Below are 27617 nucleotides of genomic sequence, written 5' to 3'. Positions count from 1 at the left end.
CAAGACCTCTCCTCCTTGCAAGAGGGGAGGCTTTGCGGGCGGGAGCTGTTTCCCACGCTAGCAGGGGCCGTTTCTTCGCCCCCCTGCCAGTGCACCAGCCTATGCCCACTGCTGCGCCAAGCCTCCCAGCTGGCCAATAGTGCCAGCTGGGGGGCAGGGTGTAGCTCCCACCCGCAAAGCCTCCCCTCTGCAAGGAGGAGAGGTCTTGCGGTTCGAGGACCCGCCCCCCGCGAGGAGTAAAAAGACACAGTGACACATGAATGACATGCAAAGCCGGCCACAGTCAAGAGACCTTTCCACCAGGCTTCCTTGCACATGAATGTTGTGGGAATCTTCAGTAACCAGCAACTATTTACCATCTCATAACAAACAACACCCCCCCCCCAGGTGAGAAGGGGAGCTGTCCTTCACCTTGACCACTCTGCCCATGGAAAGTGTCCTTCACCAAGACCATGGGATAATACAGATGTTCACTCCACATCTGTGTGGTGTCTAGTCCTCAGTGTGACAAGGCCTGTGCTCTGGAACTACTGTACCTTCCCATTGACATTTGGCAGATATCCTTGTTGTGCCATTTCTGCTAAAACCTTTTCGGTTTTGGAAACCTTACGCAGACATGTCATCAAGCTATGTATGCAGGTGGCGACCATTTTGCACGGGGGTTCCGCTACTGCCCCCCTGTGTGCATTGGTGGAGTGTGCGTAAACATGCCCTGCCCTGTTATGCCACACCCTCCTTCTGCTCCTGTTATGCCCTCTTCCAGCTCCAAAAGGACCTGCGCATTGGTGATCATGTGGCAATTGGACACGCCTAAAATGGTCGCCGCCTGTACCTATTTTTAAATTCTGTGGACTTCCATTTGTATATTAATCATTGTTTTATGTGTGCTGCTTGGGGGTTCTTTGATCAAGCAATTTATAAATTATTCTAAATTTATAAATTATTTGATGCGATGCCTTCAGCTGTCTTATACGGCAAATTCTTGCATATACCAATCGAAGAGCGCCTCTGTCCATGCATGTCCAACAAGGTGGAATCTATTATTCACATTCTTCTATTCTGTGAATTCTATAATGAAGAACGATCACGACTCATTTTACCCCTATTATCAAAATTCACACCCTTGCAATATTATCTGGAATTTCCCCCTGAAAATGTGTTTTCGGAATGTGTTACGCACATTCCTTCTGGAAGACTCTTTGAGCTCAGTATCCTACGCTGTGGCCAAATTCTGCACCTTAGCTATTAAAAAACGTAAATCTCTTTTATTGAATAACATATTATAACAATTTGTCCTGCCCTCCGATGATGATATTGCGGCTACAGTTCTTAGTTAAATTTCTTATTCTTTTATGGTGTTTTATTCCCCTGGACCTGTATTTTAAGTATTGTATATTGACTGTTAAAACCCCATATCAGTTGCTTTTATTGTTCATGTAGAGAATTATGCAGAATTTCTGGTTTAATATGCTAGCTGTTTGCTGTAATAAACATTGACTTGACTTGATTATTCTAACCGTTAAAAAAATCAGTAAAACCCCAGAAACATTCTGGGGGGACGGGGGGACGGGACTCTGATACCATATGAACAAGTGAACAGTCCCAGGAGGGGCAAGTGATGTAAACAGTGTGGAGATGTGAGGCCAGCTTTGTTCTCTTGGTGGTTCCTGCCATAGATTGCAAACCCCTCCACCCCCAGAGCATTGCAAAGACTGGTGAGTTGTCTGCCTTTAGGAGCAAGCTGCTTTTCAAACTTGGGAGAGCTTTAAAACCAACTTCTAGTTTAGTGCAGGGCTGCCATTTGGGGCAGGGGAAGAGCAAAATGCTGCGTAACTTACACAAATAATAATAATAATAATAATAATAATAATAATAATAATAATAATAATAATTATATCCCACCCATCTGGCTGGGCTCTCCTAGACACTCTGGGTGGCTTACAAGTTAAGTTGCAATGCAGTTCTTTCTCAACTTACCAGTTACTACAAAAAGTACCTCAGTTCTTTATTTAAAATGGACTAGGTTCACCTGTAGGCCAAAATCACATCATTCCAAATTAAGTGACTCCCTTTTAGAAAGAGGCAGAAATCCATTTTACCTCTGGTCGGAGGCAATTTTAATGCAATGCACTAGCTCCTTGCATGTAAAAATTACACAAACATTAATCAAGATATTTTATTTAAATGATTTGAGGATGTTATCAAATTAAAAACAGGAACTTATTACAACCTACAACTTGGAATGTCAGATATTGAGATATAATTTACTTACATATTTTAAGATATTCTACTCATTGCCTAGTAGAAATCATCAGTTTCCCTAGTGAAAAACTATATAATACCAATTCCCATTCAGTTTGAGGGTTGCTTCATGTGCGCCATTTCCCCACCACTGAGATATGGGGAGAAAAGCACAAATTCTGCACGAGACACAGCACAATAATGCATTTAGTCCCAAGTGTGCAGACTGGGCAACTGATGTGCCATCATCATGCAGTTAAGCAATTCTAAGATTGCCAGGAATTATCCTTACGCGAAATTCTACCAAAAGGGTTTCCAAATGAATGGAGACCATCTAATGAAATCAGCAAGTCATGTGTAACGTTAGAAGACCCATCATATTCCCCAGTGCTGACTGTTGCCTTAAAACTTTCCAAACTTGGCCCTCTAGGTGTTTTGGGGACTACAATTCCCATCATCCCTCACCACTGGTCCTGTTAGCTAGGGATGATGGGAGCTGTAGTCCAAGAACAGCTGGAGGGCCAAGTTTGGCCACCACTGCCTTAAAAGATAAAAAGCCCTCCCCAGCCATGCCCCCAACAGCCCATATTTCCCCACACAGCTTTTAGTTATCATCAGTTAGATAGCTCTTGACAGCTTTTTTTGTGCAGATCAATCCTATTCACAACTTTTACAAGTAAAAGGACAGTGGGGTGAAACAGCTTCCCCATATACTCTCAACACTTTACACCTATTTAACAAAATATAGCCAATTCTTTATTATAGATATAACACAGTTTACAAGTTAAACCTATGAACACCTCATCAGGGCCATAGTGTATTAACTTTAGGCCTAGACACACCTTTGGCAAATTGAGTGAAGCAGCTGCAAAGTGGGATTTTGCCCCACAGCCACTTCATCTCCACACCACTGTAACATCTAAGTGAGGTCAATAGGTGTGCCATCCCTACGCGTATAAGTACAAGCTTTCTCTCTCAAAAAAAATGTGTATGAAAATAATGATTACCGGTATGCATATTAGGCATGTATAGCTAGGGATGTACGCGCATACGCTACATTTAGGTGTTACAGCAGGCTTCCTCAACCTCAGCACTTCAGATGCTTTTGACCTACAACTCCCATGATCCCTAGCTAGCAGGACCCATGGTCAGGGATGATGGGAATTGTAGTCTCAAAAAGATCTGGAGGGCCGAGGTTGAGGAAGCCTGTGTTACAGCAACACAGTGTGCAGTTTGGCATCCATCACACATGCCCTCTATGAAATTTGCCGAAGGTCTGAACAGGCCCTTTCCACTTTTATTACTTCTTGCTATGACAATTCAGGTTACAAAGAAAAAAATTGTAATATCTTTCCGTTGCACATTTCTGCAGAATTTGTTTGTTTTAAGCTAACTGCTTGCAAGAAAACAATATGCTTCGTTAATTAGTAATTCAGAAATAGGGAAGAATCATCTGCCAAATGGCATTCACTTTTCTGAAGACGACACAAAATATATTGCAGGTTTCCATACGTTTTACAGTCAAATGCAGCCACCCAAGAGCACCGAAGAAACACTGGCCATGCGGAACAGGTCGCATGTGAAGTATAACAAACAGTATTAAAAAATCCGCTAAAATACAGCTGTAAAAAACACAGATACAAAAAAGTGTCTGTACACAGGTTGTATTCTTCATGTAAACACATATTTTATACATGGTATTAACATCTCTGGACATGATAACAAGAACCGAGTTAATTTCGACTGGGCAGTTAATCCGAAGAAGAACAACAACCCATAGAAACAAATATAAACCACGGAGCAGTCTGTTTACAATAAATAAATATATTATGTGATGAGAGACAGAACCCCCAGTGGGAAAATGGTATTAGAAAACAAGAATGGAAGCCACTAATTCCATGTGTTAATGGTAATCCACACACACACAAAATAGATGCTGTGTGGCTTGGCATTTCATGGCATACGTTTGCACAGTTCTCTTTCCATTCAACATTAGTTAACTAGACAGGCCCCGGACAACATGGCTCAGAATTCGGAATTCAGCATTGACGGGAAAGGTGCTTCCCAGAGGAGCTACTTGCAGCATTATTTCCCAAGGCTGAAAATGAAGCCACAAGAGACAAGTCAGAATATGCTCCTAACCACCACGTTTACAAGAGAGCGGAAATAAAATGCAGTGACCTTTGGAGAACTAAGGGTCAGTTCAGACATGGCTCTGTGGACCCTCGGAAAAGAGCCCTTGGTGCCGCTGGGCTCGTGATCTAAAGGGCCACATTTGACAACTGTTAACTCCATGAGAGCTGGACCATAAAGAAGGCTGGTCGCCAAAGAACTGATGCTTTTGAATTATGGTGCTGGAGGAGGCTCTTGAGAGTCCCATGGACTGCAAGAAGATCAAACCTATCCATTCTGAAGGAAATCAGCCCTGAGTGCTGCTCACTGAAAGGACAGGTCCTGAAGCTGAGGCTCCAATACTTTGGCCACCTCATGAGAAGAGAAGACTCCCTGGAAAAGACCCTGATGTTGGGAAAGATTGAGGGCACTAGGAGAAGGGGACGACAGAGGACGAGATGGTTGGACAGTGTTCTTGAAGATACGAACATGAGTTCGACCAAACTGCGGGAGGCAGTGGAAGACAGGAGTGCCTGGTGTGCTCTGGTCCATGGGGTCATGAAGAGTTGGACATGACTAAATGACCAAACAACAACAACAACAACAATTCCATGAGGGGCCATACTTGCTAGGTCAAATGAGTTAAGGTGCGCATCTTTCAAAATGGACAATTTTTTAAAGCAGATAAATAAACAATAACACTTACCCATCACATTTCCAGTATGCACTACCACTGTTCCACAGAGCTATATATATATGCGAGAGAGAAAGAGAGAGAGAAAGAGAGACATATGAAACTGTTGGGGGGCAACTTCAGTATAGAAAAGTGACTGAATGGAGAAAGTTGTGGGTGGTTGTGCTTTTTCTGAATGCTCTTTTTAATAATTGTCTGGACAGTGGAAATCTACTAGTTTGTACCGGTAGGCAGGGGAACTTCAGATCACCAACCCTTTTCTACTCCACCTTTTCACTGGCTGCTAGATATAAATTATTATGTAATTCTCTTATAACTGCTAAGTTAGGTCTGAAAAATACAAACAGGTCATTAACTTTCTCCACAAGCAGCACATGCGTTTGCAGTCAGAAAATCCACTGGGAGATCTTCTAGACCTTAGTCGCTCTTTATTGATAGCAAGAAGACAAAGCCCCTTTTAATCAACTAAAAGCAGTAGTGGAAAGTAGAAAAGCATAGGAGGAGTGTTGCCAAGCAGGAAACAAAGTGGAGACGACCAGACTGTCATACTAAGAAGCAGGGTAAAGCAGTTCAGGGATGGTTTTTCAAACTCTGTCTCAGGTACCACTCCTCTGCAAGTTTTAAGTTTCGAGAGGGAAAAGACAATAAGATGCCTGCTTTTCAGTTAGACCAATTTTCACTGATACTTTTAAAGCTTAGTGTTTTCAAAGTTAGCGTTTCGCTTCTCAGCATATTTCAAATAATTAAAAAACGCTAACTCAATGACCTTATACACAATTTTGTAATGTTATTTATTATTCTCTCTCAAGGTACACCAACATTTATGCAAGTTAAATGCTACCAATGGGGGCACCAGGAGGCTGGCTGGGGTGTGTTTGTGTGTGGGAACAACCAGGATATTATATTTAGGAGCCTGATATAAAACGTAGAGCACTCCTGATTTCATCAGCAAAAAGAAGAACTCTGCAAGATGAAAACACTCCCAAATCAATTTTTGCCACTTTCACACGGATGCTACCACAACCTTCTGCAGGTCAAGTGCTTTCTTGAAGTGCAATTTTATGTGACCAGACTCAAATTTATTTGCATTTGCTTTAAGCAACACCTTTTCTCAGCTTTTAAATTATTCAGACAAAATTGGACTTTCTCTCACCAAGTCCAGGGGAGCTGCAGAAATCCTGAACCGATGCCTAGACCAAGCGACAAACTGCACATGGGCTAACAAGCCCAAACTTAATCCAGACAAGTAGAGGTGCTCTGCATTGGTAGGAAAGCCAACTGGCAAGAGGTATTCCGCCTTGTTCTGGACAAGGTGGCACACCCATTGACAGAGCAGCTTTTCAGTGTCTTGGGGGTTCTCCTGGACTTAACTTTGCTCATGGATTATCAAGGGGTGTGTTGGGCTAGTGGCACCTTTGCGTTTCCTTGGCTGGTGCACCAGCTGTGACCTTTCCCAAGAGGAGTGCCAGTTTGGCCCCATGACGGTGGGTGCCTGGGGCCATGGGTGCCATGCAGCGTGCAGGGCCCTGGCACCAAAATTTGTAGGTGCCCGGCCCCTTCATGGGGAATTCTGTGGGTGCTTGGGCCCCAGGGAGTTGGCAGCAGTGCCTTTTAAAAAATGCTTAGGGGTACTCTCATTAGGGGCGGGGCAAACCGCCCATAGGGATGGGATGGGGCACATGACACTCATTCCCGCCCCCTCTGTTGTTTGCTCTCCTGCCTCCTTCCCATCCTCTCCCTTGCCTGCCTGCCTTCTCCAGCTGGGAGCATGGGGTAACGGCGGGCCGCCTGCCCGCAACACCAGACCCTGACCAGGGGACGCAATCCAGGGTGGCGGCCCGGCGGGGTGTGTGTGCATTGGGCCCGCTGGGATTTTGTCACCCTCAGGGATGTCACATGGGGCAGGCCGCCCTCACCTTGCTCTGCCTCTGTGTGTCATTTGCAACCATGTTTGTGGTTTGCTTCGCGCAAGCAAACCATGACTGATAATTGAAGAACAAACCTCAATTGTCACCGATTGTTTGGAAAGGACAAATCATAAGCTTGGGCTCAGATAACGCGACATATGGCTAGGAATTTTTTTTTAGCACTGTGTACCAGCATAGTGCTTGTTCACATTAAACCATAGTTTCTTTTAAACCAAGCCAGTATATAATGTGATATAGGGCATATATTGAAAGAGAGAGCTAAGCAATGAAAAATCATGCAAAACAAAAAGTGGTTTTAAAATGTGCAGAAAAAAAGGAGTGAGTGATTAATACACTTATAAGGCAGGCAGTTTCAAACTTGGTTTACCTTGTCAGAATTGGATTGTGTATACCATATAAATGCTCTTTATGATAACCATTATTACCATTTTCCAAACTGTAATAAAATAAATATACCAAGAAAGGACTGTGTTAATGATAAGATGCAACTCCATACACACTATGGTTACAAAGATGATAATTAAAAAAAATTAATAAGGTGTTTGTTTTAAATGCTATCAGTTTCCTTTCCGAACTCTTTGCCTAAAGCAGCTGGCAATAGCCAACAAAAACAGAAGAATATAAGACAACTAAAACACCTCATTATATATATATATACAGTATACTTAAAAAAACAGTGTTAACTAGGCATGTCCATAGCGGAGCCTGTGGAATACCAAGGACTGTACGGTATGTCACGTATATTGAATTAATTCTACAGAAAGCTCTACTTCAACATGATCTGCATGAAGCTATTTGTGATAGGTATGGTGATCAATATGCCAAAAAAATGTAGAAAATAAATACAATATATATCAAATATGTAACACCTACGAATTAAAAAAAAAACCCTCCCACTTTACATGCTATAATATCAATTAAAATCTCTTACTTTTTCATGGGCATAGTTTCAACACTACAAAATATAAAAAAGAAGTAGTTATCATGTGTGTTAATAAGTAATGGTACGTGATAAATATTTGGCTTTGCAGTATTTCCCTGTTGTTGTTTTTCCACTGCTATTGTAGCAAAAGTATAATGTCATCATGATCTAAACAATAAAAATAAACAAATGAGGAAAAGGCACTGGACAGACTTACGGGGAAATGTGTGTGTTTTTTTTAAAAAAAGGTAAAAGTGAAGACAAGTGAAAAATAAGTAAAAATAGCTATCATAAAGTAAAATGCCAAGTCCCTGAGACAGAGGAACTGCAAATGGAAGAATAGAAGACTGGTTAGGGAAAGCAGAATAACTACACGCGACAAAAGCAAAGGAAAATATGAGATCAGACATAATATGTTTTTAGTTCATACCGTAGCTACCACAAAGTTTCCAATCTATTGCATTATGGAATGTTTTAAGTGCAGGTTATTCTCTAAAGCTTTAATCCTGAATAACTATTCACAGGACCTATCTACACCTCACCCCTCAACTGTCTTGAGTTATCCGGAAGAACCACTATTTCCAGAGCTCTGTACCAGGCAAACCCTCCCATTCCTGTTGTCTCTCTCTGTTTACTGTGTGTCTGTGCACTATACAGTGGTGCCTCGCTTAACGAATGCCCTGCTTAACGAAAGGTTTTTTCTAGCAGAGGTTGCCTCACTAGACGAATTCGTTTTACGAAAAATTCGTCTAGCAAATCGCGGTTTCCCATAGGAATGGGATTCGCTAGACGAATTTTTCATTATAAGAAAAGACCCGTGGAACGAATTAAATTCGTCTAGCGAGGCACCACTGTAAATGCCAAAGCTGAAGCCTGGGGAGTAAGCATTGCAGAAAATACCCACCTACCAAATATATAAAAAACCTCTGCATTCTATTCTTAAAAATAAAATAAAAATATATCTCTGTGTTCTTTGCATATCCAGGGAATTGTAGTACTGTGAGGGAAAGAGGGTCCTTCAGATTGCTCAGTGCTGAATTAAATGAAAGCTATATAACACTGGGTTGTATCCAATGGAGCAATAAGTGAACATTCCATCAGTGCAAGGATTTCCACTTGTGCAACAGAACGCTCTCCTTGCCCTCGCCCCCAAATCTATTCTAGGGGTTCCCCAGCTCTTTGTAATGGATCTGGGTAGGGTGCAGGTGGAGAGAGGAGAGGAGTGAGGAGGGAAGTCTTATTGTGCAAGCAGAAATCCTTGCAGGGACTCAAATTCACTACTTTTTGCCTACGGTTCTCGCATCCCCCCCCTTTATTGCCTACATCTCCCCTCCCTCTGTCTTCTCATATGCTGTTGGAATTTAAATGGGCAGCTACTTTCCCAGGAAACTGTAAAACTCCTGTAAATGTCGACGGCCCCAGATAACGAATTCCATGCAACCTGTTCCTTTGAGCTGCTCTGAGACACCCTGATTTGCAGTACTATACGCAATCACAAAAGAAAACTATGAACATATTTCACATAATGTGCTTTCTTGCATTTCTGCACTCTTCCATTTTGAGCTTTCTGCTTACTTACTCATCGTAAACATCTTCTGTATCCATCCTACGGTAGAATTTGGCTAGTTTCACAGCACAAATGATGGCAGGGATTAGAAATACTGAACAGCCCCCCAAGCCAAACCAGAAGGCATTCTAGGGAAGACAAGAAACAACATTGAGGCACTTAATATATTCTCCGTTATCCATATTCCTTCTCACACATTCTCCAAGATTTCCTACAAAGTTCTTCCCAACTCAGAAGGGGAGTGGGACAAGAGCCAGTGTAGATGTGATGTTGTATCATCATCATATTTCTACTGCATTTCGTAATCATTTCCGGTGGTTCCTCTTTTTCTTTCTGTTGTTATCCTTCATTCTTTCGCAGTCTCTGAGTTGTTCCCACAAGCAAGTTAAAACAAACAATGATGTGTTTCTGTGTGGATTTTATGTCTATGATTCCCTTCCATAAGTTCGCAGTATCTCCTCACACGCTGGTATTTCTGCTGAATCAACCCAAAAGTCTTTTCACTGCTGGCAGCCGCCATCTTCACATAGTTCCAATAAAATCAAATCTAAGCGTCCGCTCAATAATTTTCCCAAACCCGGTTGTCTCTTTTAAATTGGACCTTGCTAGCCTGTGGAACCATCAACTACAGCAGGCACCCCCAAACTTCAGCCCTCCAGATGTTTTCGACTACAATTCCCAGCATCCCTGACCACTGGTCCTGTTAGCTAGGGATCATGGGAGTTGTAGGCGAAAACATCTGGAGGGCCGCAGTTTCGGGATGCCTGAAGTACAGCAAATTTCCACTGGGATTGATATAAAATGGATAACAAGAATGGAAAGAGTTCAACTCTTTGCCACTTTTGTACAAGTTGCTTGGGACTGTTCACAAATTCTCAGTCACTTGAGATCATGGCATCTCGGATAACAAGATTAAAATACAACATCAAAACCTGTCAGCATTAGTGAGGTAAGGACGACAACAGCCATGGCTCCTAACAAATGTGGAATCGTAGCAATACTGGACTGTTTTGGAAAACAAGTGCCCTCTGATCGTTTGAACTGAATTTTCCTTCCGCATTAAACAGTGTGCTGGAACCAAGGTTTTTACCATAGTTAAGTTTTGCTTTGGTATGAAATCAACTTTAAATGGTGGTTAAAGATCCTAACTGAACAGAAACAATAGTTAACCATCTTCAGAGCACCAGTCAGCTGTGGGGCTGCAATAGTAGATACTATGTGCAGCAACAACGGAGTAACGGAATGTGCCGTTCAAAGTTTCAACCCCAGGTTAAGGCTGGAAAAGAATCCAGCCAGTGTGGTTGATACTGAGGTAGCTGGACCAATGGTCGGCCTCAGTATAGGGCAGCTTCCCTCATTCACTGGAACATCCCATATACTGGGCCTCATAATTTGCAATCGAGCAAGCTAAAGCCACTAGCCATGTATTGTGGGCCTGTTTAGTGTTTAACATGCCTCTGGTTATTTTCCTCAGGAAACCGGGCTGACCTTCATGGCAAGTTGTGCTGCGCTGAGCTGGAGGGAAGCTTTCAAGCTATACAGCCCCCTACAGTATATGCAGAAGGGCTCCTGTACTGCAGAGCCAGACCACCTGTGAGGCAGTGTGAAGCAGCCACCTCAGGCGGCAGAAACGCAAGAGGCTGTGGGATGGGAAACACAGAGCAGTCGAATACAACATTCCTAGAGTGGACATAAAAAGAGGATGTCTGGACCAGCCAGTCAGAACTTCCCGTTTCCTCCTGGGCTGCGACAAACTTCCTCTACATGTGACCAGAGTTGGGCGTGACCTCACCTGTGCAGGTAACAAAATAGCACAGGGGAGGCAGCCATCTCTCTCTCTGGCTCCATTCCTCGAAGAAGCAACATCTCCTTAGCCTGAGATGCTTCCAGCCAAGAGAGGACAAAGGCACTATCTCCCTATGGGATACATTCCAGGTGTATATATTTTGTAACTTAAGTCTGCCTCCTGGGATCCTTCCGTGAACAGAATGAGTGAGTAAACTATTTGATATACTTTTATACAATGAGCATAGTAGTGCTCATTTATAACAGGGAATCGATATGGAAATGCTGGGAAGTTTACTGAATTTTTCTTTTACTTTTTATTGTATATTGGTGTTTTTTTTGTTTTTTTGGTATTTTTTCCTTATTTTTTCTTTTTTCTTTCTCTATTTTCTCCTTTTTCTTCTTCCCTTTCCCTGTTTTATTATAAGTTGGTTCTTTTGTATAATTTTGACCTGTATTTGAGTTATGTTGATTTGTATTGATTTATGTTGAGTTATGTTGATTTTATGGATAATATGTTTAATATTAAATAAAGATAATTTTTAATTTTTTTAAAAAAGATATACTTTTATACAAGACTGTGTCGTGTCTATTCTTTTAAGAGGGAATAAAGGGGAATTACCAGGAAACTTATTTTAGAGGCTTATGCAAGCCTGGCAAAGACGTTATCCGATGTGCAAATTTAAAAGGGGAATGTTATTCTGCTAAATCATAGAACTTATTAACGTAAGTTGGGAAGGATATAATTTAAAAATATATCCTCTCCTGCCTCCCTGAACATTCCCACAGAGGCGGCATTTCCAGAAGCCCTTGTGAAGCTTGCCCTTTGCTTGCCTGGTGGTGGTGAGTCTTTTGCAAGGGCTTTTCCTTGAAGGGAAGCTCTTGCGGAGATCTGCCCCCGGCACACACATTGTGTGCTTGGTGACAGGACCTTCTGCCTCAGGCGTCCAAATGTCTGAGGCCCTGCCTGCTGTGTTGTGTTTTAGTGGTAGGAACCAGGATGCTATTGCAAGCCCTGTGCTGGCAAATGCTCAGTTTTTACAGAAAGTAAATAAACCAGGGAAACACCTCGCCCTCCATAACGTAAGCAGCCAAACCAAAATATACTTGTAAGCCAAGCTAAACTCAACTGGAGTGTGCCATCAGTCTAGCTCTACGCTGGGATGAACACAGAATGCATGTGAAACCCTTACAACAACTTTAATAAGAATATAAAAAAATCACACAAGCACATTGCTTTATTCCAACCAGCCTACAACAAACCGCAATGTATGTGTAGGCCTCAGAAGGTTAATATCCTAGCCAGGCTTTCCTCCTTCTGTAAAGAGCAACAGATGTAGCTTTATCCCTGCTTGCAGTCGAGTAAATTCCTTGGTATCTTAGTGCAGTTTTCTGGGTCAGGAAATATTGTTTATACAAGAAATAGTAATTTAACGATTACACACACTAGCCCAATTAGTTCCAGCTGTTAAAAAGGTGGTTTTACACTTTGCTTTCAACAGAACTGGAGACAGTCTGAACTTGTTCGCCCAGTTATGCATGAAAAATCCAGGCCCATCCTAAATTAAGCCGCAAAGAAAACAACTCATGGTCCTTTAAGTACCCTCAATTATTAGCAGTAACTGCAGGCAATTTCTGAGGAACATTTAGCTTATTCCTTTCCATGGCTTTTACAAAAAAAAAAAAAAAAATCCTCACACAAATATACAACTTCTGTATTTCTCAAGGCAACTAGGAAATGCAGATGTTGCCATTTCAGGACAAAAGGAATCGGTGAACGCTGCCACTGTTCAGGAATGCACCCAAAATGTCTTTCTGTAAGTCAACAGAAGAAAGTTTTCCATTGCATTTAAATACTGTAGATTTCATTATAAACTGCTTGATAAAATGATTAGCTCCAAACATATGTTTCCAGACTGGGCAGATGGAAAACCCATGTTAAAGCTCAAAATTTTGGGACTTTTTAGCTTTTATAAAAAGAGAGAGAGATGAACGAGGATGAAATCGTAAGGGCTTGTTTATTTATTTATTTATTTACTTATTTAGTTATGAGATTTATATCCTGTCTTTCCTCGGGGTTATCAAGGCTCCTATAAAATTATGCATGCCTATCACACTAAAATTCCAGGCCACTCAATGAAATTAATCAGCAGAAAGTTGAGAAAGATGGAAGTGCATTTGCCTTATGTCTTCCCATCCACATCCACATGGAAGCAGCCTATCTGTGGAACAGATTCCATGTGACTAGGAGAACATCTAAGCATGTGGCCAGGAGAACAGAAAGGCCATGTCAGGTGGGTTTTCAGAAGGGATAGAACCACTGATAAGACCACTTGTGTTGTGTTGTAAAAGTCTAACCGTTGGATATTTCTTCCAGGGTGGTGTCTATAAATGCTAATGGCTAAGCGTGCCTCTCAATATCACATGCTGGGGGGTAAACAGGGTCATCTATCTGGCCACCACTGGAAGCAAAATACTTTGGTCTGATTCAGCAGGTCCGTTTGTGTGCATCATTCCTCTAAAAATTGAGGTTTCGGCTGAATAGTTTTTTTGAGAATAGGGCCAGGAGAGAGTTAACCACAGATATCTGATGCCAAAAAATGGCCGAACACTCCATTTCACATTATGTCAATTGGCTTGGCTTTTCAGCGGCAATTTCAAATCTTGTATCGGCAACAAGCTGTTCCTCACGATTACTTTCCAGACATGAGATTTCCAAATTCCCGAAAGATATGTGAACTGCAATTCTTTGGGAGTTACTGTATAATACACATGTACCTTTCCTATTACCCAAGTCTACCTTTATGCAAATGTACCGGTTCTCTAGTCTTAGAGAAATAAAAAGATTTAACCCTCCCTCCTTCACAATTTTTTTTTTTGGAAGAATGCAAAATATTCTTACCAAAGAATCTGTTATATAGCTGCATAGAAATATATCTATAGCAGTATCGACCACATTGGCAATGGGCTTACAAGTTGCAACTTCCATAGCAATCTACAAGAGATCAGAAAAAGAATTCAAGTGCTGAACAATAGAGACAGAAAATTCCCAGTAAGAAGCATTTTATATTAAGCTGGAAAGATAGAGATATGATTCTGATACCCAATCTGAATTAATCATATTTGGTAGGATAATTAATGCTATGTTCTAATTTACTATGTTGTTTCTACCGTAGTAGCAGTGTTGATACACCAATATGTTTCATTTTCCTTTCCCCCCAAAACTGGAAGTTCTCTAAATGGCCATTGCCCAAGAGGTGAGGGTGGGGAGATATCTTACCGATTCCTTCACCCATTCAGCATACTGCTCAAAGTAACCGATTATAGTATCCATATACTTTTTAGTTTCCTTTTGGGAGGGAAAAAAGAAATGGACACATTAAGTGACACACATAAGAATTCCAAAAAACAATGCACCGTATGTGGGTTTTTTTTAAAAAACAACAACATTAAAACTTACCTGAACAATAACGAACGAAGCATTGTTGTTTATAAGAAGTTGTGCAGCATTAACAGCACTGATCACACTTCTGACTTTTCCCTGGAAGAAGAGGGAAAAGAAGATTATGGGGTGGTGAAATAAAAAGTACAGTGGTGCCTTGCCAGACGAATTTAATTCGTTCCACGGGTCTTTTCTTACAACGAAAAATTCGTCTAGCGAATCCCATAGGAATGCATTGAATGCATTGAATTTTTTTTTGCCCATAGGAACGCATTAATTGAATTTCAATGCATTCCTATGGGAAACCGCGATTCGCTAGATGATTTTTTCATAAAACGAATTCGTCTAGCGAGGCAACCTCGGCTCGAAAAATCCTTTCGTTAAGCGGAAATTTCGTTAAGCAGGGCATTTGTTAAGCGAGGCACCACTGTAAGCTGTTGAACCACCCAAACCGCTAATCATTATACAGTTAAAAGAAAAATTCTCCAACACACAGTCAACAAAATCTCTTCCCCCTAAGGGGAGGAGATGTTGTGGGCCCACGAGGCCTTCATGTGTGAGCCCATTGGTCGGCTCCCTGTCGCGGTGCGCCCTCAGCGCATCCAACTGGGATGTACTGTGGGGCGTGGCTCGCTGATTTAAGCGAGTGCACGGCAGGGAATCGGCCTCGCTTCTTCGGACCCCAACTGCTGTGTTCTGTATTGTAATTGTGTTTCTCCCACCCACCTCCCCCTTTAGGCAGGGTTCTACTTTGACATTGCTGCGGACTTCGGTTGGTCGCTGTTGAGGGGCCTGGTAGGAATTTTCCGACTTGGCAAATTGGCTCAGGCCTGGTGGTTTTCGCCTACCTCGTAGCAACTCGTCACAACTTTGGTTTTGGCGGTAGGCATTGGATTATCTCTAGAAGGTTACAGGTGTGGGGGGGAGGTTGCTGCCATCACCTCCCCCCAAATGCGGAAGTGTACTCCCTTAAGGAGTCTGGGGGCGTTGCCAAGTCCGAAGCTGTGGTAGGTGGTAGCCGTGGTGGAATGCCCTCCCACCAGAGGTCAAAGAGAACAACAATTACCAGACCTTTAGAAGGCATCTTAAGGCAGCCCTGTTTAGGGAAGCTTTTAATGTTTGATGGATTCCTGTATTTTTGTGTTTTGTTGGAAGCCGCCCAGAGTGGCTGGGGAACCCGGCCAGATGGGCGGGGTATAAATAATAAATTATTATTATTATTATTATTATTATTATTATTATTATTGGTGAGGGCCAGAGGGCACACCCCCTAGTGGTGGCCCCAGGATGAGCTCCTAGTTGATGTACATCGCAGGACTCATCCAACGGTGGTTAACCCCTCACAGACTGCCAGCAGAGCGGGCTGGAGTCGGATATAGTCAGTTAGATCCAATGCCTATGCCAATACCTCTCTACATCCGTAATCAATAAAGTTGTGGCCATTAACCTTATGCAATGTGTCCTGTGTCTTTATTTCTCCCGTGGAGGCATCGGGGTATGGCCAAACAAAGGGGAGTGAAAAGCTAACAACCCAGACCACCATGGCTGCTTCATACATGCATGTTCATTACTTGATGATACAGTGAATCTTGGTTTTGGATTTGAGACTCTTGTCATTCATATGTAAGAGTTTCAAATCCAGAACTAAGATTCACAGTATCATCAAGTACAGTCATACCTCCAGTTGTGTTTGCTTCACATTGCGGCTTTTCAGGATACGAATGCAGCCAACCCGGAAGTGTTTATTTCTGGGTTCGCTGCACACTTTGTGCATGCGCAGAAGTGCTCTATTGTGCTTTGCGCACATGCAGTAGTGGCGCTCTACTTACAGACTTTTAGAATCGCAAGTAGAGGTACCACTGTAATTCTATATGTGTGTGTGTGTGTGTGTGTGTGTGTGTGTGTGTGTGTGTGTGTGTGTGAATGAGAGAGAATGATTTCAAAAAAAGAATGATATAGATTACAATACAGAACACAAAATGCACAGTATTCATATGTGTGTGTGTGTGTACACAAACACACATGATAAGCAGTAATTCAAACATAGGATCTTTCCAAAATAAAAGAACAGTTTGATGAAATAAAATAAGGATCGTTTCCAGTCAGATACGAAGTCTCTAAATTTATGGCATCCCCTGATACTTTAAAACCAAGTATAAAATACATAGGATTTATATATACTATATAGATAAATACCCTTCTAGTCTCACATTACCATAGTTGAGATTCCAATAGTTGGTAAAACAGTTCCATCTCTCTAGTTGCTCACATCTGCTACTTCTTCCTTCCTTCCTTCCTTCCTTCCTTCCTTCCTTCCTTCCTTCCTTCCTTCCTTCCTTCCTTCCTTCCTTCCTTCCTGCTAGTTCAGTCAGTTGATTCATAATGAATACATTTCATTGATGTATTCACAACTGAATACATTTCATTGACCATTCCCATACTACAAGAACATTTGAGTCCTTCCACTTCCTAACCAAACTATCTTAGCCGTAGCTAATCAAACAGAAACCAATTCTATCAGCCGTATATTGATTTTATATAGTTAATTATTTTTATTGATGTTTTAAATAGCCTCAAAGTATTTTATACAAAGTCATTCATAAATGGAATGAAATCATGCCATGTCAGTCAATTATTCAGACCTTAATGTAGGTCAAACTACATGTGATGTGGGAGGTCTGCAACTCAGTCTCCCAGTATGTTTTTCTTTGGGTGAAAGCAGCTGTGAGGGACAGGAAAATTTGGACTGCCGCAGGGGAGGAACTCCCTAGCACTGTTTCCCTGACTTAAACACCTCCTGTCCAGGAGCTGTAAGTCAAAAGAAGGGAGAATGCAGCAGTCTTTTCCATCTCCACAGCTAATAGCAGCTTGTGGATTGTTGTTATTTAGTCATTTAGTCGTGTCTGACTCTTCGTGACCCCATGGACCAGAGCACGCCAGGCATTCCCGTCTTCCACTGCCTCCCGCAGTTTGGTCAGACTCAAGTTGGTAGCTTCAAAAACACTGGCCAACCATCTCTTCCTCTGTTGTCCCCTTCTCCTTGTGCCTTCAATCTTTCCCAACATCAGGGTCTTTTCCAAGGAGTCTTCTCTTCTCATGAGGTGGCCCAAGTATTGCAGCCTCAGCTTCAGGGTCTTCTTGCAGTCCATGGGACTCTCAAGAGTCTCCTCCAGCACCATAATTCAAAAGCATCAATTCTTTGGCAATCAGCCTTCTTTATGGTCCAGCTCTCACTTCCATACATCACTACTGGGAAAAACATAGCTTTAACTATACGGACCTTTGTCAGCAAGGTGATTTATCTGCTTTTTAAGATGCTGTCTAGGTTTGTCATTGCTTTTATCCCAAGAAGCAGGCGTCTACAATGCTAGCGAAAGCGTTACAGCCCTGATTCAAATTCTTCCATCCTCCATAGCTGCTTTTAACCAAAGACCATAGATTTTCCCCATATCACTCATGGTCCTGAGAGACAGGCAAATGACTACACTTATGACATTATAATATTACATCCAAAAAGTTATGAAAACTCTGTGTGTGGCTGCCAAAATGCTATGATTGTTCCTTACCATGAGATAAACAAGCCAGTTGCAAAAGCTTCATGCTATACATTTTTAGGTGTTTTTGAAGATATTTAAGTGTACCCCGGTGGCGCTGTGGGTTAAACCACAGAGCCTAGGGCTTGCTGATCAGAAGGTCGGTGGTTCGAATCCCTGCAATGGGGTGAGCTCCTGTTGCTCGGTCACAGCTCCTGCCCACCTAGCAGTTCGAAAGCACATCAAAGTGCAAGTAGATAAATAGGGACCGCTCCGGCGGGAAGGTAAACGGCGTTTCCGTGCGTTGCTCTGGTTCGCCAGAAGCAGCTTTGTCATGCTGGCCACATGACCCGGAAGCTGTCTGTGGACAAACGCCGGCTCCCTCGGCCTATAGAGCGAGATGAGCGCCGCAACCCCAGAGTCTGACACGACTGGACCTGATGGTCAGGGGCCCCTTTACCCCTTTAAGTGTACACTTAAAAATTTGAAGGCTGCATGCAGACAAACCACAGTTGGAGGGTTGGGAATGGGCCCTGTGCTCACATGGTCCCTTCCTGTCCCTCCCTTTGTGCAGCTTTATTAATTGCTTCCTGGTTTGAGCAAAACATGGTTTGCTACATTCAACCACAACTTCAGATAAGCAATTCCATAAACTGCACACACAAGGGGAGTTGGGAGCACTTGAGCACAGGGATGATTTCCAGTCCTCTAAACTATAATCTGGAGGATCATCCAATCACTACTGGAGGCCTAATTTTCACTAATCTGTAGTCTGAATACTTCTAAGTATTAACAATTTCCCTTTGTGTAACAAGCTAGCATATCAGAGAGTTCACTAAATTTTAACACTTCCCCCTAACATGTAGTTTCCTATGTGGAGATTATTTTCTCTGGTGGACTTTCAAGTACTCAGCATTGTCTGAATGGAACTGATAATGTTTGAACTCGGTTATCAGCTGAATTTAATGTACAACATTCCATCTCTTCACTAGAGTAAAATGAACACAAAATACTGCCTAGCAAATGCGTCGCAAAATAGGTAGTTAATGTTTTAAAGAAACAACCCTAACAGGGGTTTTATTTCAGGAGAAACAAATGAGCAAAAACTTACTGGAAGCTCTGATGATGTTTTCTGCAGTAACCTTATGCTCTGGTTTAAAGTGCTCTGGTTAAAGACACAAAACAAAAGGAAGTCTATCACACAAACCTCTTATACCATATTCCAGAGAAAAAGCTTGATCTGTAAAGCCATATTTCCTGAACGTAAAGCCTTGTAAATATATATCTATTTTAAGTAGAATGGAAACCATTCTTGTGGTGTAGTTTTATATACAGTGGTACCTCTACTTATGAATAACTCTACTTACGAATGTTTCTACTTACGAGCAGAGCTCCATCCGCCATCTTGGATGCGGTTTAGATAGGATTTTTTCTACTTACGAATTTTTAGATAGGGTTGCTTCAACTTACGAATTTTTTCTCCCAGTGCATTCCTATGTGCATTCAGAACACATTAAATTCGTAAGTAGAGGTACCACTGTAGTTTGAAATACCTACATCTGGAGCATGAATTTACGGTGTCTGCTTGTTTTCAATGCTACAAAGTTCAGGCAATGGAAAACGAGAGTGCATAAAAATTAAGAAATCCCTCCCATTTTATAGACTACAAAGCTCTAGGCCAGGAGCTGCTAATCTTTGGACTTGTGGGTATTATTGAACTGCAATTTCCACCTGCCCTAGCTAGAAAGACCAACAGCCAATGGTAGAGATTGTAGTCAACAGCACATGAGGATCGCAAGCTTCCTCATCCCTTATCTCGGTGGTCCTACAGTTCCATGAATCTGCAGTGTGGACAAGTGTCCACTGTTAAGATTACATGCCCACTTCAAGATCTCTATGGGAGAGGTCATTCAGTGTCACGGATGCCACACCAATTTAAACCCAGGCTTTCCAAGTCCAAGGTGAGAATTACATGTCATGAGAAAGATGGGCTGCCCAATATCAACACCCTATGGGTTTCCACAGTGCCTGCTCTATGTCATGGGCTGTCACTGGTGAAGAAAAATAACCTAGTGACATTAATGCAGGCATAGGCAAACTTGGGCCTCCAGATGTTGTGAGACTACAATTCCCATCATCCCTGACCACTGGTCCTGTTAGCTAGGGATGATGGGAGTTGTAGTTCCAAAACATCTGGAGGGCCGAGTTTGGGGGTGCCTTCATCAATGCATGTACTTAGCTTGTACAACATGTTGAGGGGAAGGGGAGAAACTTGGACTGGGCTGGTGTTTATGGAGTCAGCCCTAATTTATTGGAACATGTAATTACACCCAACTCAGCTTTGTACTACAATGTTGGCTTGTAACATGCTATATGCATTTAATGGAGCAGCTGCAAGATGTTATTATGGACCCATATGCAAGGACCAGCATCTGTCTACAACCAAGAGGACTGCTGTCTTATACTCTCCCTGTCCCCACTGTTCTGGTTTTCTGCTTAGGTTTCTCTGTACCGTATAACACAGGCATCCCCAAACTTCGGCCCTCCAGATGTTTTGGACTACAATTCCCATCTTCCCCGACCACTGGTCCTGTTAGCTAGGGATCATGGGAGTTGTCGACCAAAACATCTGGAGGGCCGCAGTTTGGGGGTGCCTGCTATAACATCACCAGGTTGATCAAAGTATCACACTGAGGTTGAATGATGCGGAGTCCCTGATCTGAAATGTGTCTAAAGCTCCCACTTGCAGTGTAAGAAAGGAAAAGCACTTACCCTAGCTCTAACATATTTCTTGACAGTCAGTTTTTGGAAAAAGAAATATTGAGAATGATTAAGAGTTAATTAGAAGAGTGAGGGGGGAGGGAGGAAACAAGCAAACAAGAACACAAGTACTTTTCAGCAAGGAAATTATTTCAAAACAAAATATAGCATCCTGAAGCAGTAGTAAAATCACAAGAAAAGCCAAATTAAAGCCTAACATGTAGAAAGATATGAAATGCTACAACTGGCCCCTCCCCAGCTCAACTCAGCTTTACACAGCTTGTATGCTGGATGTTACAAGAAACTCTGCTTAGTTTTAAAAGCAGAAACGGGAGAGAAAGCTTCAGATTTCTTCCTCATAGCTGTGCCAGGGAACAAGAGGGGAGTGCACTAAACACAAAACCATAGTTTAGCTTACACACAAACAAGGACACTAAAACTTTACTCCAGAAAATCTTTGTACAAGAAGCATCCTTGTGTAAGAAGCTGGACCATATCTAGAAATTGCATGAATGGAGGTAATCTTGACTGGCCTCCCAAACTGATTTGTAGCTTGTTGAATACACTTTCCCAATCAAGTCCTAGCCCAACAACTGCAAAGTTTTTTTTTTTTACCATTGCTTGCTCCAATGGAACAACTTGTTGGTTATGTATCACGCGAATACTATTTGCATGTCCTTTTAATGCATTTTCTAATGCTCCTTTAGGCTGCAAAGACAAACAAACAAGTTACTAAACAGCTTACAATTCCAGATAAAAATAAAAATAAAATCCTTCTGGTAGCACCTTAGAGACCAACTAAGTTTGTCATTGGTATGAGCTTTCGTGTGCATGCACACTTCTTCAGATACACTGAAACAGAAGTCACCAGACCCTTATATATAGTGAGAGGGTGGAGAGGGGTATTACTCAGAAGGGTGGTGGGAATGGGTGATTGGCTGGTAGGTGTGGTGACTAATTCTAGATAAATAAGTCTTATTTTCCAAAGAAGTGAGTCATTTCTCATTTTGTGTCAGAAACAGCAAAATGCCATTAAAGTTCTAAGAAAATGTATGCCCTTCTACCAATTCTTATGCGTTTTTATTTAGATGCTTTCCCTACATGGCTGTTTCTCTTTGCAATACTGAAAAAACGAAGTTCAAATACTGAAAAATATGTTTTGGTAAACTTTATTTTTTATTCAGTTATTGGGATAAACACATTTTCCTTTAAGATAAAGGACAATGATTTTTCCAGTAGACCAAAAGGTGCAATGGCGCCCTCCACTGAGGTATTTAATTATGGACAAATACTTATTGGAAGCAAATTTTTGCTTCTTGCCCCTTTTTCCTGGATGAGTTGTTGGAGGGAGAACTCTCTGTGTGTGACAAGCAGGAAGATGTTATGCCTCATGTTAGCAACACTGGCCAGGTGGAACATGCAAAGCTGACTCGCATTAATGCCCACTGCCAGCAATTATTTATATGCCAAAATAAACTACAGATAAATTCACCCAAGTTCTGCTTTCGCAGGCATCCTACTTCGCTAGCTCATATGGCCCACTGTAAGGACATACACAGTATCTTGTATTAATCCTGTCTTCCAGGGAAGTCATCAAGATGCTTTAGGTGAGCTTGGCTAAGTGGATATCTACTTTAAAAATACAGTGGTACCTCGGTTTAAGTACACAATTGGTTCCGGAAGTCTGTACTTAACCTGAAGCGTACTTAACCTGAAGCGAACTTTCCCATTGAAAGTAATGGAAAGTGGATTAATCCGTTCCAGATGGGTCTGCGGAGTACTTAAACTGAAAGTACTCAAACCGAGGCATGCTTAAACCGAGGGATGGCTGTATATTCTTCCATTTACAGCTGTGTCTCAACAATGGAAAATGGAATAAACACGTTCTCGTCAAAGTTTCATTTCGATCAAATTAAAACTCACCAGTTGGTCTGCTCGTGCTTCCAAATCATTAGCAAAGGACAAGAGATCCACTCTGGTAACACTCTTATTGATCTGCACAAGACAGAAGCAAAAATCACATCATTGTAGCACTGAGAGAATGAGGATTGTTGGGCTTCTGGTAGCTGAGCAATATTGTCTCTCTGAATTTAAACTGGAGGCACACTTGAGTCTTACAACTGAAAAGGCTGAAAGAAAGCATGCAACACCTTGCATGCAAACACACAGTGGATGACCTCCTCAGAGGGCATGAAGTTTTGGTCTCCCAGTGTGAGAGAGATGTGACCTTGCAGGCGGCTAAAAGGTGCACACCCAAAGCCCTATAGGTGTATTCAATACTGAATTTATTTCTCACGGAGCACTAGCCATTCTCTCAAGCCACACTAGGGAGCACTAGTACACAGAGCTTAAATCAACTGCTTCAAAGGTTTATGGTGATTTCATTGCAGTTTGAGATGAGTATATACAGGTGAGTGCTTATATCTTTAAAAGGCATGCCTTGGTGTCAAATACCTGTATTTACTGGGGTGGGGGTGGGTGGGAAAAAAACTCTCTAAATCACATGAAAACAGAAGTTACCTCCCCAGTGTCTTACCTCTGACAGATACGCTGCAAAGTTTATCTCATTTATTCCCGAGGAACTGAAATTCATCAAATTCTCCTTTCCCCTCTCATCAAGCAAAACTATATTGCTTAGATTTATATTAATATGCTTGATTTTCAGTGATACATCTTCTGCATACTATAGGAGACAAAAGCAGGAGGAAGCAGCTCTCACCAAAAGTTAGAACATTTACAACAGCAAGTGGAACAATCCCTACTGCCAGCTTCTCATTTGAGACACACACAGCTTTCATCTTGACGTGCAGCAGAACTAGTGTGGTAAAGTTATTGTTTGTCATTTTCTGCTCTATGGATTTTTTTAAAAACTGCCTTGAGTGTTTCATAGAAGAAAGACAGGACAAAACATTCTGAAAAGAATAAACAGAGTATCACCACTCGAGACTGCAGATAGGAAATATCTTTTCTGAATGGACCTTTTCATTTTATATTATTTTTAAATTTTTCCTGCAGGAAAGTGCTGTGCTAGGCCTTCTGTTATGCTTCTTTTCTATTAACGAATATTTCTTTACTGTATGTAAAAATGTATTCTCCTCTACGTGCTATGAAGTACCCAGATCCTATTCTATTAAATCAGGACTCTACTGCCTCATCCGGACAAATTTCAGTGAGTAACCAGTTTACAGAAATGGCCAGAAATGACCATCATTTTAAAATTCAGGGGTGCCCAAACTTTTTTCAAAGAGGGCCAGATTTGATGAAGTAAACATGCATTGAGAGCTGATCACAGTTACCCCAAAGTTGTTGAGCTTTTTTTAGGATTTTTTTTAGGATTGAACTTTAAATCCTAAAAAAAGTTGTTGGGCTTTTTAAAGGATTTTACCCCAGGACATATACTGCCATGGGGGCCGGATTAAATCCCCGAAACGGGGACTTAAAACATGCCTGCTTTAAATGGTGCTCCATTATAGCTGCCTTGATGCAGTAAGCCACATGGTCCAATAGATTCTGTGCACAGCATTTTTTTAACAGCACTGTGTTGCCCCCTATTTTGCACTCAGTAGACTAACAGGCAACCGCCACAAGGCAGAGGAAGACTCTCGGCAAGGCAGAGAAGTCTGGGAATCAGCTTGCTTTCTGGCGAAGATGCAGCAGCTGGGAAGAGAGTGGTGCTTGAATGAGCAGTCTATTGCACCCCTTAGGCTTTCCCCCCTCCCTCCTCTTTGGTCTGGTAATCCAGGAACAACACCGCATGTGCATTCGCACTGCAGAGGAAAAGTGTGGGACGGGTGAAAGAAGGAAATGTGTTTGCTTTGGACTTCCTCTGGTGGGCGACTAACACAGGATGGTGGACAGTGGGGAAATGCGACCCTGCTGGATTTATGGGTGTCCTGTTGAGTTATTTGAAGGGGTTGTGCTTGAAGAACCCTGTATTTTAGTGGTTCCCCTGCTGCCTGGAAGGCTGGTCTCAAGAAAAGGGGGGGTGTTCTGGGAGGATACTGGCCTCTGGGCTGTAGAGTAACACAGAGTTCCAGCTTGTCTTCCATTATTTTCTATACATGCAGGAAACCACTGAATTAGGTCCTCTAGAGCATGGGTAGGCAAAGCTGGATCCGCCCAATCACCTTCTAAATCCGGCCCACAGACGGTCCGGGAATCAGCGTGTTTTTACATGAGTAGAATGTGTGCTTTTATTTAAAATGCATCTCTGAGTTATTTGTGGGGCATAGGAAATAGTTCATTCCCCCCCCCAAAATATAGTCTGCCTCCCCCCCCAACAAGGTCTGAGGGACAGTGGACCGGCCCCTGCTGAAAAAGTTTGCTGACCCCTGCTCTAGAGGTCCTCTAGTAGGGAACCTCTCCTGCGAGCCGTCGGGTCTGTCTCTGGCCTCTTATTTCCCTTGCCCACACCTCTCAACCTTTGAGTGATTTTGCCCGGCTCAATTGTGCCCTTGGACTGAGATGATGCATCGTTTGTCCTGAAGGACAGTAAAAGTCACATCCATTGACTCACCCACTTTTGGCTCTGGCCACATCTGCTACAGGCTTGCAGCCCCTGGAAAGCTGTCCAGGAAGGAAGGAAGGAAGGAAGGAAGGAAGGAAGGAAGGAAGGAAGGAAGGAAGGAAGGAAGGCCTTGGGCTGAAAGAGGTTTCTGTGCCTGATCTGCTGGCTTGGGCAAATTGGCTCCCAGTACGTTTCCGAGCACAATTCATAGTGTTGGTGCTGACCTTTAAAGCCCTAAACGGCCTCGGTCCTATATACCTGAAGGAGCGTCTCCACCCCCATTGCTCAGCCCGGACACTGAGGTCCAGCACCGAGGGCCTTCTGGCAGTTCCCTCACTGCGAGAAGCAAAGCTACAGGGAACCAGGCAGAGGGCCTTCTCGGTAGTGGCACCCGCCCTGTGGAACACCCTCCCATCAGAGGTCGGAGAGATAAACAACTACCTGACATTTCGAAAACACCTAAAGGCAGCCCTGTTTAGGGAAGTTTTTAATCTGTGACATTTTAATGTATTTTGGTATTTGTTGGAAGCCGCCCAGAGTGGCTGGGGAAACCCAGCCAGATGGGCGGTGTATAAATAATAATAATAATAATAATAGGGCTGATTTTTCATCAATATGCAAATGGCAGGCACTCAGCTCAACCAGAGGGGCAGCAAAAGTAACAAGTCAGCTGAGGAGTGGATGGGCAGGCTGAACAAATAAACTAAATCCAGGCAAGACATAATTTATTTATTTTTAAAAGAAGATTGCAAACATTATACTAGACTACATTATACTATAGGTTATGCTCACAACCGGTATTAACTTACCATTCTAACATTCAGAATTTCATGGATGTTGAAAAGGTTTTCCAGGTGCAGGGAAGTATAAATGCCTTTGTTTTCCTTGCAATCACTAAAGACACATGTAAAATAAACACCAACAGGTTAACAAAAATAGCTGGCAACATTTGCCATCAAAAATCCCCCTTTTTAGATAAGGATGCCAAATAGCCAAATTCACTTGTGAGAAATAATAGTGTCCTTGAGAACTATTTCCAGGTGGCCAAGGAACACTTGTGTATCGCAAACATACCCAACCAGGCCTCCTGGAAAATCCACATACCACCTCTTTTTGAAACAGAAAGGAGTAAATCAGTTTGCAATATGTTGTGGAGGTCTGCCAGCGGTACTGGATTACCAAAGAGGCAGGTTACGCATGAGCTTAGGGCACCACAAAGCAGGGGCACACAAAATAATAATAATAATAATAATGAATTCAACTTTTTTTTTAAAAAAAACAACAACCACAGAAGCAGTCATTATGGGAAAAATCATAATTTTCTTAGACTGGCTTTCAGTCCACTACAGACCCCCCCCCCATGTTTCTGTCTTTGCTTATTCCCATCTAAACCTGGAGGAGTCCTACTAATTTATATTGAAATAATACGAGGAAATCAGATTCGGCAATAAATCTATTTTTTATTATTGATACACTCTTCTGACTTATATGTACTTGACTGGTTTTTCTTCCTTTTGTGTGTGTGTGTGAGAGAGAGAGCAGAGATTTAAAGGGGGCATCTATAAGAGATGGAAGATCATGGAAGAGAATACACAAGTAGCCAACAATTGTAGGGAGGTCAGGTGGGTTTTGCGAGTCCAGACTTGCAAAAGAGGTTAATGTCTATGTCTGAAGCCAGAGAAATACGAGTTTTGTCAATTAGCTTCAATCATGTAGCAGTGCAAAATTTCAAATAAGCCATAACTGCATTTGCTTATATCATCATACATGCAGAGTTACCTGTAAACTTTTTCAAATGTCAAGTTAATGTTTGGATTTTTTAAAATGATTGCAGAAAGATAGTATTTCAGCTGCTGATTCAGCAAATATGGCGTATCCAAAACCTGGAACACAAAGAAATAAGCAATGTTCTTTTTCTGCACATCACAATTCTGAGAGCATCTCATGTGACTTCTTGAGTCTAATTTGGTTTCAAGGAAAACCATGGACCTTAAGGTTAGAGAAATCACGCACAATCTACTCATGTCTTAAGGTTATGGTTATAGACTTAAACCAATCCTGAATTTGGTTTTAGCACCTGAGGCTGCAAACTTTTATAAATAAATAGGTAACACACTCCTTTTCTA

General features: G+C 42.1%; 1 protein-coding gene across 9 annotated transcripts in view; it reads right to left on the bottom strand.

Annotated features, from left to right (window-relative positions):
- Positions 1-2133: 2133 nt before the first annotated feature.
- The window catches only part of PROM1 (prominin 1), a 99081-nt gene continuing 73597 nt past the window's right edge, over positions 2134-27617 (bottom strand). For 4 of the 9 annotated variants that reach the window (XM_035112683.2, XM_035112685.2, XM_060278986.1 and 1 more), the window contains 14 exons: positions 27271-27374; positions 26301-26385; positions 23521-23667; positions 22908-22979; positions 21600-21692; positions 19336-19389; positions 14710-14790; positions 14530-14598; positions 14152-14244; positions 9477-9592; positions 7907-7930; positions 7343-7411; positions 5060-5099; positions 2135-4339 (listed from right to left, as the gene is read on the bottom strand). In XM_035112683.2, the coding sequence (XP_034968574.2) occupies positions 5081-5099; positions 7343-7411; positions 7907-7930; positions 9477-9592; positions 14152-14244; positions 14530-14598; positions 14710-14790; positions 19336-19389; positions 21600-21692; positions 22908-22979; positions 23521-23667; positions 26301-26385; positions 27271-27374 (1026 nt within the window). In that variant the 3' untranslated portion in view covers positions 2135-4339; positions 5060-5080. Of the gene's footprint in view, positions 4340-5059; positions 5100-7342; positions 8066-9476; positions 9593-14151; positions 14245-14529; positions 14599-14709; positions 14791-19335; positions 19390-21599; positions 21693-22907; positions 22980-23520; positions 23668-26300; positions 26386-27270; positions 27375-27617 lie in introns of all 9 variants that reach the window. The other 5 variants (XM_060278987.1, XM_035112687.2, XM_035112690.2 and 2 more) reach the window with 3 other exon arrangements.

This window comes from Zootoca vivipara, chromosome 9 (genome assembly GCF_963506605.1).
Source record: "Zootoca vivipara chromosome 9, rZooViv1.1, whole genome shotgun sequence".
Classification (NCBI taxonomy): Eukaryota; Metazoa; Chordata; class Lepidosauria; order Squamata; family Lacertidae; genus Zootoca; species Zootoca vivipara.
This window is presented reverse-complemented; position numbering and strand designations above follow the sequence as displayed.